The sequence below is a fragment of the Felis catus genome, chromosome B4 (assembly GCF_018350175.1).
Source record: "Felis catus isolate Fca126 chromosome B4, F.catus_Fca126_mat1.0, whole genome shotgun sequence".
In the NCBI taxonomy this organism is placed as follows: domain Eukaryota; kingdom Metazoa; phylum Chordata; class Mammalia; order Carnivora; family Felidae; genus Felis; species Felis catus.
In genome coordinates, this window is record NC_058374.1 from 77924455 (window position 1) to 77939412 (window position 14958).

At 49.5% G+C, this 14958-nt stretch overlaps 1 protein-coding gene across 8 annotated transcripts in view; it reads right to left on the reverse strand.

Annotated features, from left to right (window-relative positions):
• Positions 1-14958, reverse strand: part of GALNT6 (polypeptide N-acetylgalactosaminyltransferase 6) — a 37854-nt gene that overhangs the window by 9027 nt on the left and 13869 nt on the right. For 6 of the 8 annotated variants that reach the window (XM_045061815.1, XM_023257078.2, XM_045061816.1 and 3 more), the window contains exons 3-5: positions 13105-13698; positions 11358-11530; positions 242-391 (exon numbers count right to left, since the gene is read on the reverse strand). In XM_045061815.1, the coding sequence (XP_044917750.1) occupies positions 242-391; positions 11358-11530; positions 13105-13595 (814 nt within the window). In that variant the 5' untranslated portion in view covers positions 13596-13698. Of the gene's footprint in view, positions 1-241; positions 392-11357; positions 11531-13104; positions 13699-14161; positions 14252-14958 lie in introns of all 8 variants that reach the window. The other 2 variants (XM_045061818.1, XM_045061819.1) reach the window with 1 other exon arrangement.

Below are 14958 nucleotides of genomic sequence, written 5' to 3' on the forward strand. Positions count from 1 at the left end.
GTCTGGGGCTCCAGAGCACAACGCCAGCAATTGTGGGGTCACCGTTGTTTTAAGGCCATGGGTGCCTGCTGGTTAAACATCCTTGGGATTGGGACGAGAAGAGGGCACGAGAAGCCGACGTGAATCCCAAGCCACCTCCAGTCCCAGAACGGCAGGGGCCTCGGGGATGCCCACCAGGGGGCGGGGGAGGGGAGCAGCCACTTCCCCACCCCCACCCCCTACCAGGTCCCCCCATACTCACAGTGGGCGTCCAGGAAGGTGAGCACCTCCGCCTGCGCCACGCTGGCGCCCAGCAGTCGGGCAGTGATCAAGCCCTTCCGCTCCTCCTGCCGCACCACCCTCACGATCTGCAGCTTCTTTACGTACTGGTCGAGTTGTTCCTTTAAGTACTCTGGAAGGGACAGGGGCATCGGTGCCAGCTCACTGCCGTGTGGCAAACCTAACCCCCTGTGAGCGCCAAGCCGGGCGCTTTCGGGCCCCCAGCAGGCCTGAACCCCTACCGACCTAAGCAATCCCACGGGCGCCGAGGATGGGAGGGGGTGGAAGGAGGAAGTCCCGCGTGTGGCCAAGCAAACCCTGCCACCCCGAGCCCACCGTGCGAGGAGACTGGCCGTGCCGTGCCGATCCTGTGCCTGTTGACCTAGGAACCTTCCCTAACCTCCGAGCCGGGGCCTCCGAGCTGTGTTTCTTTGGTCTCAAATCAAGTTTAAACTTCCGACAGAGGCTCCCAGCTGCCCCTTGGTCTCTGCATCCTCTGGGTCACCATCTCTGGGAACCGTGATTCCGGCCTCCTTTCCACACCTGGAGGTTGTGGCAGTCATGTCTCGGTATCTAGGACTCCCCGTCTCCCAGGCTCCTCTGAGCGAGCCAACAGAGCACACACCAATGTCGATTTCTGGCTTGCTGGATCGGCAGCCAGAATCGTACTCGAATCCTCTCTATTACCTCCTCTGCATGGAGGAATCTTTAAGAAGATGAAAAGACACTGAGCCGCTTTTCAATCAAATTTAAAAACCAGGTACCAAGGGCCAGCCCTGTGCTGGGCACAACGGTGAGCCTGTTGCCCAGGGAAGTGGCGATTACAGGGCAGGTAATCAGTGACCTGCCGGAGGTAAGTGCAGGGCTGGGGGTAGCCTGCAGCCGTTGCAATCATCCTGGATTTGGGGAGAGGTGGGGAAGGCTCTCTGAAGGGAGGGAGGGACAGCTCTGCTGAGATCTCCAGTTCCTTCTGAGTGCGGGCTTACTTCACAACCCTGTTATCCATTCTGAAATCCTCAGGGCTTTAAAAATAGCTCTATTCTGAAACAATCCATCCTGAAACCTATTCCAGATCCTCCTTACGTCTTATTAACTGCTATACTGCAGTGGCCTACAGTTTCAGAAGAGGAGGTTGAAGGCAGATGTGACAGATGAGTGTGTCCTTTCTGTTTTGGGCTGTGGGATCAGCCCAGGGCTTAGGCCTTGCTTTACATGCAGTGTTATTACACAAATTGTGGGGCCCCAAATCAATTTGGGGGATGTGTGATTGATATCTCTCTCTCTCTCTCTCACACACACACACACACACACACACACACACACACACACGCTATGCCCAAATACCTGAGCGCCTACTATGTGCCAGTCATTGAACTAGGTGCTTGCACGTTGACTTTCTTAATCTTTTCTACGAAGATTAAAACGTTCTGAAATATGGAGTACTGTCCCTGATGTTTATAAGTCAAAATTAGCCTCATTCGGCAGCTTGAGTCTAGCACTCACTCAGCAAACACATGCTAACACACTGCCCAGGTGTCAGACATTATCCAGGGCAGAGTCGGGCCTGGTCCGTCTCTTGCCCTCAAGGGGCTCCTAGACTCATCATCTAACCATAGCCCCAAGGGTCGGCTCTAACAGGAAGGAGGAGGGAGGAACCCCAACCAGGAGCCTCACCTTCTCAGCATGGCTGATGTTTCCCCTTAGGGCTTAACTGCGCTCAGAGGAAGTTCATGGTGGTGGAGATAACCCAAGGACAAAACATCACAGGAAGTGGGTTTTGTGGTAAGAGACTGCAAAGTGCTGAGCTGTGAACCCCACGGGGTGCTGAGCTCTACAAAGCCCTTCTCCCACGCCTTCCTTCCAGTCTCAGGTGGTTAGGCTGGACCTGGGGAGTCTGAGCATCACCCTCAGGCCCTCCTAGGGGTGGGAGACAACTCCCCTCCTTCCTGTCATACCCTTGGACCCACTGGACACATGCCCCAGAGATGAGTATAGCAGAGCTGAATGAAGGTGGAGACGCAGCTGAGCCCATCCATACTCTCTTACGTCCCCTAGATGTTATCCTCCTAATTCAGGTTCAAAACCCCACCACCCCAACCCAGCTCCGTTCCTCGTGGCTGGAGTCTATGAGACCCCTGTGAGCTCTAACACACCTGCCTGACTCAGTCCCATGGTTTGAAATACCATCTCTCTGCAGATGGCTCCTAGGTCTTTTTCTCCTGGCCCTGCCATCTTCACTTGGGTGTCTAACAGAACCACAAACCTACCACGCCCAAAATGAAACTCCAGATTTCCTCCCCTCTCTAGTCTCCCCATGTCAGCCTGTGGTAGCGGCATCTCTCCAGCTGCTTTAACCTAGGAGTCACGCTGGACTCTTCCCTCTTCTCACCCACCACAATCAGTGCATCAGCCAGTGCTGCCAGTTCGTTCTCTCCACCCCCACGGTCACCCCAGCAATGATGTCTTAGCTGGCCTCCTGGCCTCTACTCTACACCACTCTTTCCAGTCACTCCTGACATAACAGCCGCAGTGAGCAGCAGAGTTATCTCTTCAAACTATAAATCAGATCATCGCACTGCTGTGGCTTAAAATTGCACTTAAAGGGGTGCCTGGCTGGCTCAGTTGGTGAAGTGTGCAACTCCTGATCTTGGGGTTGTGAGTTTGAGCCCCATGTTGGGTGTAGTGCTTACTTAAGAAAAAAAATGCACTTAAAAACAAATCTGAACAGTATGGGGGCTCCTCAAAACATTAAACACAGAATTACTCAAGATCTAGCAAAGGGTGGATGAATCAATAAACAAATGTGGTATATACAAGCAATGAAACATTCAGCCTTTAAAAGGAAGGAAATTCTGCCATAATCAATTGAGATTTACCCCAGGGATGCAAGGATGGTTCAATATATGCAAGTCAATCAACAAGATACACCACATTAACAAAAAGATGGTTAAAAATCATACAGTCATCTCAATAGATTCAGAAAAAACATTTGACAACATTTAATATCTACTCATGATAAAAATTCTCAACATTAAGTCAGTAGAGAGGGAATATACCCCAACACGATAAAGACAATACATGACAAACAGACAGCTGACATTACACTCAATGATGAAAAGCTAAACGCTTTTCCCCTAAGATCAGGAATAAGACAAGGGCACTCTCACCACTTTTATTGCACACAGTACTGGGAATCCTGGCTGCAGCAATTAGACAAGAAAGAGAAATACAAGACACCCAGATTGGTAAGGAAGAAATAAATCTGTCACTGTTTGCAGACACGATATTGCATATAGAAAACCCTAAAGACTTCACCAAAAATCTATCAGAACTGATAAGGGAATTCAGTAAAATTGTGGCACACAAAATCAATAAACAGAAATCTGTTCTGTTTCTATACACTAATAATGAAATAGCAGAAAGGAAAATCGCAAAGACAACCCCATTTAACACTGCAACAAAAAGAACAAAATACCTAGGAATAAATTTAACAAAAGAGGTGAAAGACGTGTATTCTGGAAACCATCAGACATTGTTGAAAGAAATCAAAGATGACACAAATAAATGGAAAGATCTACCATGCTTATGGGTTGGAAGAACTAATATTGTTAAAATGTCCCTACTACCCAATGCAATCTTCATTAAAATACCAAAAGCGTTTTTTTCACAGAACTAGGACATATAATTCTAAAATCTGCATGGAACCACAAAAGATCTCAAATAGCCAAACCAATACTGAAAAGAATAACAAAGATAGAGGTACCACAATTCTAGATTTCAAACTATACTGCAAGCGATCGTGTTCAAAGCACAAAAACAGACACATAGGTCAATGAAACCGAACACAGAGCCCAGAAATAAACCCATGCTTATATGGTAAGTCGATGACAAAGGAGGCCAAAATACACAGTGCAAATAAAATAGTCTCTTCAATAAATGGTATTGGGAAAGCTGGACAGCTACATGCAAGAGAATGAAACTGGACCACTTTCTTACACGGTGCACACAAATAAAATCAAAATGGATTAAAGACCCAAATGTGAGACCTGAAACTATAAAACTCCTAAAAAAAAGACACAGACAGTAATCTTTTGGACACCAACTTTAGCAATATTTTTCTGGATATGTCTCCCCAGGCAAGGGGAACAAAAGCAAAAATAAACAAGTGGGATAACATGAAACTACAAAGCTTTTGCACAGAGAAGGAAACCATCAACAAAATGAAAAGGCAACCCATGAAAGGGAGGAGATATTTGCAAATGATATATCCAATAAGGAGCTAATATCCAAAATATATAAAGAACTCCTATACCTCAACACCAAAAACCCAAATAATCTGATTAAAAAGTGGGCAGAGGACCTGAATAGACATTTTTTCCAAAGACAGATGGCCAACAGACATATGAAAAGATACTTAACATCGCTACTCATCAGGGAAATGCAAATCAAAACCACAATGAGATAATCACCTCACACCAGTCAAAATGGCTAGTATTAAGAAGACCAGAAATAAGTGTTGGTGAGCATGTGGAGAAAAGGGAGTCCTTAAACACTGTTGGTGGGAATGTGCACTGGTGTAGCCACTATGGAAAACAGTCTGGAGATTCTTCAAAGAACTAAAAATACAAGTACCAAATGATCCATTCATTCTACTTCTGGGTATTTACTTGAGGAAAACAAAAACACGAATGCACCATTATTTGCAGCATTATTTACAATAGCCAACATATATATGGAAGAAACCTAAATGTCCACTGAATGATGAATGGATAAAGATGTGATATATATACACAATGGGATGTTGCTCAGCCATAAACAATCATGAAATCTTGCCATTCTTTTTTTTTTTTTTTTCAACGTTTTTTATTTATTTTTGGGACAGAGAGAGACAGAGCATGAACGGGGGAGGGGCAGAGAGAGGGAGACACAGAATCAGAAACAGGCTCCAGGCTCCGAGCCATCAGCCCAGAGCCTGACGCGGGGCTCGAATTCACGGACCGCGAGATCGTGACCTGGCTGAAGTCGGACGCTTAACCGACTGTGCCACCCAGGCGCCCCGAAATCTTGCCATTCTTGATAACCCAGACGGACCTAGAGGGTATCATGCTAAGTGAAATAAGTCAGTAATAGAATGCTAAGTGAAACACTGTCTGATTTCACTCATGGGGAATCTCAAAATCAAAACAAACAAACAAACAAACAAACAAAACAAAAGTAACAAAAAAGAGAAAGACTCATAGACACAGAGAACAAACTAGCGATTGCCAAGGGGAGAGGGGTGGAGGAACAGGTGAATAGGTCAAGAGGATTAAGAGGTATAAACTTTCAGTTATAAAACAAGTCACAGAGATGAAATACAGCATAAGGAATATAGACAATAATATTGTAATAAATTTGTGTGGTGATAGATCGTAACTATGCTTATCGTGGTGAGCATTTCATAATGTGTATAATTGTCAAATCACTATGTTATAAACCTGAAACTAACAAAATATTCTATGTCAACTATACTACAATTAAAAACTTAATAAGGAAGGAAATACTGACACATGCTTAAACACGGATGAATCCTGAAGACATTATGCTAAGTGGAATAAGCCAGAAACAAAAGAAGAGATAGTGAATAATTTCACTTACGTGAGGTACTTAGAGTAGTCAAATTCATAAAGAAACAAATGTGGAATACTGGTTGACAGTGGTTGGGGGGAGGAGGGAATAGGGAGTCATTGTCTCATGGGTACAGAGTTTCAGTTTGGGAAGATGAGGGAGTTCTGGTGATGGACGGTGGTGATGGTTTCACAATAATATGAAGGTATTAAATGCCACTGAATGGAGGGGCTCCTGGGTGGCTCATTCAGTTAAGTGTCCGACTTGGGCCCAGGTCACGATCTCATGGTTCGTGAGTTCGAGCCCCGCATCGAGCTCTGTGCTGACAGCTCAGAGCCTGGAACTTGCTTCGGATTCTGTGTCTCCCTCTCTCTCTGCCCCTTCCCCACTTGCACTCTGTTTCTCTCTGTCAAAAGCAAATAAACATTTAAAAATATTTTTTAAATGCCATTGAATGGCACACTTAAAAATGGTTAAGATGATAAATTTTATGTTATGCATATTTTACCACACATACACATACACACATGAAACATCCAAACACTGACCACTCTTTACAAAGGTGTTGGGATTCAGTTTTGCTCATCTTTGAGCTCACTCCGTACCGGTGTTCTTTTTGTCTCCTTGCTCACTTCTCTTCAGCCATGCTTGTCGTATTTCTGCCCTATTAACACACCTAGGCTGAAGGCCTTTCTACTGGCTGTTCCCTTTGCACGGGACCAGAGTAGTCTTTCCTGGCTACCTTGACTAAAAGAGCTCTGTAATTATTCACGAGCTCATCATCCTGCATCTTTTCTTTTTTTTTTCCCCCTCTAATTTCTTCATAGCCCTTATTACCCGAAATTATTTATTTTCTGTCTTTCCCATTAAAAAAGTAAGCTCTAGGGGCACCAGGGTGGCTCAGTCGGTTAAGTGTCTGACTTCAGCTCAAGTCGATCTCACGGTTCGTGGGTTCGAGCCCCACATCAAGCTCTGCACTGACAGCACAGAGCCCGCTTTAGATCCTCTGTCTTCCTCTCTCTCTGCACCTCCCTCACTCATGCGCACACACACGCTCTCTCTCTCTCAATAAAATAAAATAAAATAAAATAAAATAAAATAAAATAAAATAAAGGGTGCCTGGGTGGCTAAGTCGGTTAAGCTGTGGACTCTTGGTTTCAGCTGGGGTCGTGATCTTGCGGTTCCTGAGTTCAAGCCCCACGTTGGGCTCTGTGCACATAACACAGAGCTTGCTTCAGATCCTGTCTCCCTCTCTCTGCCCCTCCCCCACTTGTGCTCTCTCCCTCAAAAATAAAATGTTAAAAAAATTAAAAAAAAAAAGAAAAAGTGAGCTCCAAGAAGATAGAGACCTTGCCAAACTGTTCACTGCTGTACCCCCATGGCCTGGTGCCTGGTAGATAACTAAAAAAAATACTTATTAAGCAAATCAGTGAATGCCGCCTTTATTTACTGTTCTCTTGTGGGCTGTCCCCCTCTTCCTTGGCTTCTGAAAAATCTAGAAAAGAACAAGAGAAAGCCTTTCTTGTAGGGAGGACTTCCTCACTAATTTTTCCTGTTTTGTTTTTATTCTGTGTTCATGCCCATCTGTGTTTTATTCAGCCTTGAATCCAACTGCAACTGGGAGGTTTTTCTTGATGAATCCATTGGGAAGGATAAAAGGAGAAGTAAACGAGTGTGACACCCCGTGGGAATATCCTACAATTCACGGGTCCAGATAGAACATGTGGACACAGGGCCGTACCTTCAAACCTAAATCAAGATTCGCTGTCGGCCGCTTTCCGTTTCCAGGTGTAAGGAGTAGACTGGCAGATGAAATTAACATGTGGGAACAGAATTTCTTTATGGGCAGAAACGGAAGAAAATGTGGAAATGGAAACCTTCCCAGAAAATCCAGGACATAGAGTTACTACGGAGAAGTCTTCTTATATTATAAAACAAGGACAGAGGTAGGAGATAAAGGTGATAAAGCAACTTTACCTGTTGAAATACACACCTGAAGTTGTAATTCAACTAAAATCAGAGGCTTTGAATAGTTTCTGACTTGCATTGCTTAGGAGTTTAGGAGGCCACGAGACGACCTGCTACTTCAGTTCTGAGCGGCAAGTGGAAGTGAGGGAACTCTTGGGCTAAACCAAAGTGCTCCCCAAATGTCTCCTTCCCTGGGCTTTGCAGTGTATTTCCTGACTTCAGGGCTGCCTTTCACCTGCTTCCCTTCCTACAGCACCCCCTGCTGCCCAACGGCACCTCCTAACTCCTCTCTCCGTGAGCAACTTGCTCACTGAGAGTCCTGTTCATTTCCTGACTCTCTGGGTCCTAAGTGTGTCTGATTTCCTCCCATCCATCTAGCAAATTCCCACAGGATGAAGGTGGAGGTTCTCTCCCCCTCCCCCTCCCCCAGGGGCGGGGCAGGACTTTCAATATAGGGATGCCCGGTTGGGGGCACAGTAGACCCATGGGCCTCGAGGGCCAGTTTCGAGAAGCTTGTAGAGCGTGCCAGACCGGGAGTGGACCTGGCCGCTGACCTGGCCATGCAGGAATGAAATATGTGCCTGGGCTTCAGACTCCAAAGTGGGAAAGAAAAAGTTCCCCAGCCTGGCACCAGGCCTCATCTCCCGCACCCTAGTATCAAATGCCTGTATAGTCATGGCCATAAATCTGCTGCCAGGTGCCTGGGTAGGAGGGCAGGAGAGCATGGACATTGTGTTTCAGCAGAGACACAGCCCTTGTTTGTGCGTGTGTAATGAGAGCCAGTTAATCTGATCAAACGGCCAAACACGGGAAATTGTATCCCGCGGTGGACTGTGGAGATTTCTGACCACGGATCTGAGTTTCTTCCTTTTCCCCGCTGATCTGAACGTTGAAAGTATGTCTAAGAGTCCAAAAGCCCTCAGGGTGGGGTTGTTTATCGTAGGGTCCACAAATTCCCTGGAATCCCCTGCAAAAATGTGGGTGTGTGCACACTGATGTAGCAATTGTACACTATTCTAGGGAGGGGGCATAGTTTTAACAGAGTCTCAAAGAGGCCAGGACGTAGAAAAATAAGAATGACTGCCTTAGTTTTTCAGGCAGGTGATTCTGAGATACTGGACCAGGCTCTGAGACAACCAGAGAGAATGGGAGCACGCATCCGGTGGCCGGCGAGGGGCAGGCCCTTTGGAGGAGCCACGGGGGTTGCTGCAAAGTCCATCCTACCAGGCATAGGCTGCTGTGCCATTCATTCATTCATTCATTCATTCATTCATTCATTCATTCTTCATCAGAGAGAGCACAGGCAGTAGAGGGACAGAGAATCTTAAGCAGGCTCCGAGCTCCACACCCAGTGCAGAGCCTGGCAAAGGGCTCAATCTCACAACCAGGAGATCATGACCTGAGCCGAAATCAACGGTCAGATGCTCAACCGACTGAGCCACCCGGGCACCCCTGCTGTGCCCTTTAGACACCACCGATGCCAGGCTGGCCTGATGTTGCTTGTCTTGCCTGGTCGGAAGGGTTGTCCTTTACGGACGCCCAACATTCTGGGTGGCAAGGTGAAACAGTTTGGAACTGCCACCACATGTGAGTCAAGCTCAGCAGCTTCTGCGGGATGGGCAGCACAGGGTTGGGGGGAGAAGGGTTTCCTGTTCGAGAGGAAGGGCAGCTGGTCCACCTGCTCTCGCTCCAACCATTCCATTGCTACCGAGTTTCCCTGCAGGAATCTATCAAGAGATCCCTTCCATCTCTGCTAAACTCTTTGTTCCTCCCTTCTGGAAGACTGATCTCTAGCTCCTTGTCCACTAGACCTTCCCGTTGCATCCCTGAAACGGGCTCGGTCCTTGCTTTGTAAGTGCTGCTGCCAGGTGTCTGTTCTCCCTGGGGAAATGTGAACACCCTGACTCAGTGGGGCTCACACTCAGTTCCTTCTGCTGCCTTCCCTGGCCCTGTTCCATTTTTTGGCATCAGTCCTACTCGAAGGCAGGAAGGAGACTGGGGAAGGTAAGGGGACAGCGGCTCTACTGGAACGGCCCCCGGGCACACACCGGGAAGTGTGGAATCAGTTCCTGCCCTTGAGAAGGGAGTGTGGGCCCTGGAGGCCAAGCTGGGAGAGCCACAGATGGCTGTGGGCCGCAGAAAAAGGAGGAGAAGATGCCCAGTGCCACAGTCCCTGTCCTCTTCTGGCCCATCATCCCACTCTCGGGTGACTCTAAGAACTTCCTCCCCGGAGTTGGGGTCCTCTGCCTCCCTTCCTGACACTTTCCCTCCCCCCAGAACGGCCACCCTTCTAAGACAACCTTCATTGAGTCTTCTTTTTTTCCTAAATACTTTTAGCATGGCACCAATTTCAATGCAGCATCTTTTATAGTGTCATTTCCTACAACGAACCTAAGCTCCGGCCAAGGCAGACCTCTCAATTTTTCACAAACACACCTATGTCTCTAGAACATTCTGCTACGCCATTCTCTCTTCTAGAAATACCCTCCAGTGCCTCTTCTCTCCCTAGACACTCCTGCCTAAGGGCCCAGCTTCAACCTGGTCTCCGCTGTGGACGGTCCTCGGCATGCCACGCAGAGATAACTTCTGGCTAGGTGCTCCCACAGCGCAGCATTCCCATACAAAGGGTGAACCAAAACTAATGCTTACAGAGCCCTTCCTCGACACTAAGCACTCTTTGGCACACGGATTGTCTCATTTCTTCCCCATCTCCGATTCCTCGCCCAACATGTGAGGGAGCCAACTGTCTTCATTTTCAGAAGAGGAAACGGAGGTTCAGAGAGGGTAAGTATCTTGCCCAAGGTCACAGAGCTAGGAAGAGTCAGGGCTAGGATCTGATTTCCTGGGTGTCAGACCCTCAAGTCCATGCTCTTTCATGCGTGTTAAGGCCGTGTTATGGGCTGTATGCCGCCATGACTGGTGTTATTAGAGGCCATGTGACCTGTGGGGGTTGTTGGCCTTCTCACGGCAAGATCTGTCCCATGTCATTCGCCACTGCAGCCCCTCTGCCTAGGTCAGTGCCGGGCAGCGTATTCAGTGGCTGTCTGCGGAACTGCTTTGAAGGGTGCAAGTTTGGAGAGCAACCTCACCTACCTCTTACCGACTACCGCAAAGAGAGCTTCCGAGGTAGATTCTCCCAAGAGTAGAAGAGGAGTTTAGCAGGTAGGAGACAGCGGGGAAGGCCCATCCCCACCATCTGCCCCGACTTCTCCCCGCATTTCTGACTGGGGGTTGGGCCTGGCAGCTCCAAGGGAGTCTTAGAAGCCAGAACTGCAAAGCTCTTGGAGCTCTTTGGCTGAAGTGGGAATAAAGTCCAGGCTCTAAGAATGTGGTCTACCTGCCCCCTGTCCCCTACCTTCCTGTCCCTCACCTGCCTTCTCCCTGCTCCTGGACTTCACTCCTGGTGAGCAGTGACGCCAGGCAACAGGTGGTGAGGGTGCCTGCTCCCTGGAGAGAACCTGCCCTCCTTCCCCGAGGACCAGGGGAGGCACTGGCCCCCTCCCTGGGGCCCCCTCCGGCCTTACCGTCGGTGCTGGCATCATCCACCAGTATGATCTCCTTCAGCAGGATGGCGGGGCTGGTGTGCAGGACGCTGTACACGGTTCGCAGCAGCGTGGACCAGGCCTCGTTGTGGAACACAATGATGACGCTGGTGGTGGGCAGTGGAGGGCAGCGGCGGAACTTCTGGTCGACACACCTGGACGGACGGAAGCATACAGATCGAGCTCTCCAGGTCCCCGGGAGTTCCAGGGGCGGGAGGGCTCTGTCCGTAGGTTTCCGTAAGCATCCTCTGCTCTCTGCTGCGCTTGGGCATGGCTGTTCCCTGTTCCTGGCTTACTCTGGTTTTCTACCTGCTCTGAGCCTCTGCACAGGTCCTAGCCGACCCACTCCGCCCCACAGCTGGCTGCGTGCACCAGCCGCGATGCGGAGGGGCTCCCCTGCCCGCTCCCTACCCCCCCCCCCCCCCGCCCGGCTTCCCTCATCTGCTCTAGGACGTCCTAGGGCTGACTCTCTCTTCCTCAGTAACATGCGTACTGCATAGAGTGTAATCCAATCCAGAGGTCCCAGGGGGGGAGTAATAGAGCGCGAGTTTGACATCCGAGGAAAGCGACTACAATTTCCACCCTCAAGGAGAGAATAAGGCTCTTCTCTTTGCAATGTACGGTTCTTCTCTAACCCATTTCCTCGTTAATTACCTGTCATCTGGTGCTACTATCACACATGATTTCCTGTGGCCTCTTCTCCGCCTTCATCTACTCCAGCTACGCTGGGCACGTGGCCACACCGCTGCCCTCCTGATATTCCGCCTTGGGTGGGAGTGGGAATGGGTGAATCCCGGATTATCAAGGAATCACGTGGCCTGACAGCCTCTCTTATCCCCCTCTGCGGGTCACAGAGATTTCTCATGGACCCTCCAGAAGAGCCTCCCCAACTTCCTCCACTGGCTGCCCTCATGCCTGACACCCCTCCCTGCTGAGGAGCTCCCGATAACTCCGAGTGGCTCCACCTTCTAGGACTAGACTAGTTGGTCCAAGTCCGAGGAACCCTAGGTTCACAGCCCGGAGGAACCCTGAACCTGAGGATGGGAGCTGCCACATGAGAAAAGGCCAAAAGGGTGTATAACTCTTGCATTGGGAAAAAACAACCTCTTTGACTTGAGGGCGGTGTGAACACGGCCACGGCAGCCTCAGTGTGAGGTGGCCGAGCAGGGATCCAAGTGCTGGTCCACTGCCCAGGACTGGAAGTACAAATGGCTTCCTAGAAAGGTTGGAATGAATTCATGGCCCCGTGGGCCTTCAGGGCAGGAAACCAGGAGGTGCTGGGACAGTCCTGACCATCTGGGCTGCCGTCAGGAAATGTCCCTTTCTCAGCAGCTCAGCGGCAGAGTGCTCCAGGCTCAGGTAGGCCTCAGCAGAGGGCAAGGCCACCGACATCGCAGCCTGGAACCAGCCCTCCCAGATACCCTTGTGTCAGGCCCTGGCCCCAGGCCCTGAGTCCCTCCTTCTGTAACCTGTCACTTTCATAACTGTAACTTCATAATTCATCATTTCACTCGCACAGTATCCCTGGGCCTCCGGCCTGACCACAATACCAACCACCAGCATAAGGGCACTGGCCAGGAAAAGAAGGGAGGGCTTAGAGGAAATCCTTGCCCACATCATAAGATCACCATCAGCTCTTTAACCTGGCATTTGGCCCGTGGCCATGACCATACCAGCCACGCTTTTGGCGGAGCCCTGGCCTCACCCCAGGACTTTGGGTGCTACTTACTCAGGGGGTCGGGTGTCCGGCCCCAGGGCCCTCTGCAGGGAGATCCGGTCACTGGCAAACGCATTGAAACAGTGTTTCTTATAGCCTTCTTCCTTCTCCTGGGTCTCCAGACTGGTCCACTTGTCCTTCTGAAATGCTTTTCCATCTGCCCCAGGGCTATTGGGATCCTGTGGTGGCCGTTCCCAGAAGGGCCTCAGCTCTGCTGGGGTATAGAGCCCAGGGAGGCAGGACCGGTTTATGGAGACCGGTGTCTCCTGGGGCTCTGGGGCCCGGATCTGGAGCTTAGGCATCGAATCTCGAAGGTTGTTCACAGCCCCCAGCATGAGGTCCAGAACATGGTCCTTCTGGCTCACCAAAGACTTCAGCCACGGTTTCTCTGTAGCCTGTTCCGTGCTGCTGACATCCCTGTGCATGATGAAGAGAAAGAGCACGAAGGCACTGCCCACCATGGCCAGGCGCACGGGCATGTGGCGTCTACGGAGGAGACGCATCCTCGGGGACCGATGGGGACCCCGGCTGGGTCAGCTCTGAGTGCCGGGCCCGACCCTGGAAATAGCTTGATCTGTTGCGATGGCCACACCTTGGGGCCTCAGCCTGAGAAGGGAAGGGATGAGAGAGAGAAATGAGCCAAGGCACAGGTGTGGAAGGGGCTCGAGGTTTGAGGCCAGGCTCTGTTGCTCAATGCTGACAACACCCTGGCCCAGTCACTTCACTTTTCTGTGCCTGACTTTGCTCTCTCCATAGAATGAGGAGGCCAGACTCAGTGTCTCTTTCCTGCTCTAAGACTGTGCCACTCATGGGTCTAGGACACCGAGACTCTGCATGAAGAGGTTTAATCGACGTCACCACCTTGGGAAACAATGTGACATTATCAAGCAAAATCGGAAACGTACACATCTATGACCCCGCAATTCTACTCCTGGTTTCACATCCCAGATAACCTCCTGCACACGAGCCAGGAGGCACGCGCAGGAAAGCGTCTAGCAGCGTTGACTCAGATGGCACAAAGGAGAAACAAGCCAAGTGTCCATCCACAGAACGAATAAGTGTGAAATACCCACGGAACAGAGGATTCTACGGCAGTGACACAGGACGAGCTGCTTCCACAAGCAGCTACACGGTGTAATTGGTGAGTCTAGACAGCAGGCTGCAGAAAGATACATACGGTATGAATCCACTTACAGAAAATTCAAACACCTAAAACTAAACAATATATTGCTTATGAATATAAAAATGAACATGTAGCGGGGTGCCTGGGTGGCTCAGTCGGTTAAGCGGCCGACTTCGGCTCGGGTCATGATCTCGCGGTCCATGAGTTCGAGCCCCGCGTCGGGCTCTGTGCTGACAGCTCGGAGCCTGGAACCTACTTACAATTCTGTTTTCCTCTCTTTCACCTTGCCTACTCACACTGTCTCTCTCTCTCTCTCTCTCGAAAATAAATAAACATTAAAAAAAATAATTTTTTTAAATGAACATGGTGGTAAAGCTATAAAGAAAAATGAGGGGGGGAAAAAAACCCTGAAGGAATAACAAAACCAAAATTTCTGGAGATGGAGGAAAATGTATGGGAACAGAGGCGCACAGTGGGCTTCAAAGTATTTTTTTTTTTAATTTTTAAAAAATCTTTATTTATTTTTGAGAGAGAGAGACAGAGTGTGAGCAGGGGAGGAGCAGAAAGGGAGACACAGAATCCGAAACAAGCTCCAGGCTCTGAGCTGTCAGCACAGAGCCAGACGCAGGGCTCAAACTCACCAACCGTGAGATCATGACCTGAGCCAAAGTCGGACGCTCAACCGACTGAGCCACCCAGGCGCCCCACAAAGCATTTTTTCTTAAGTGGATGGTGGCTGCTGG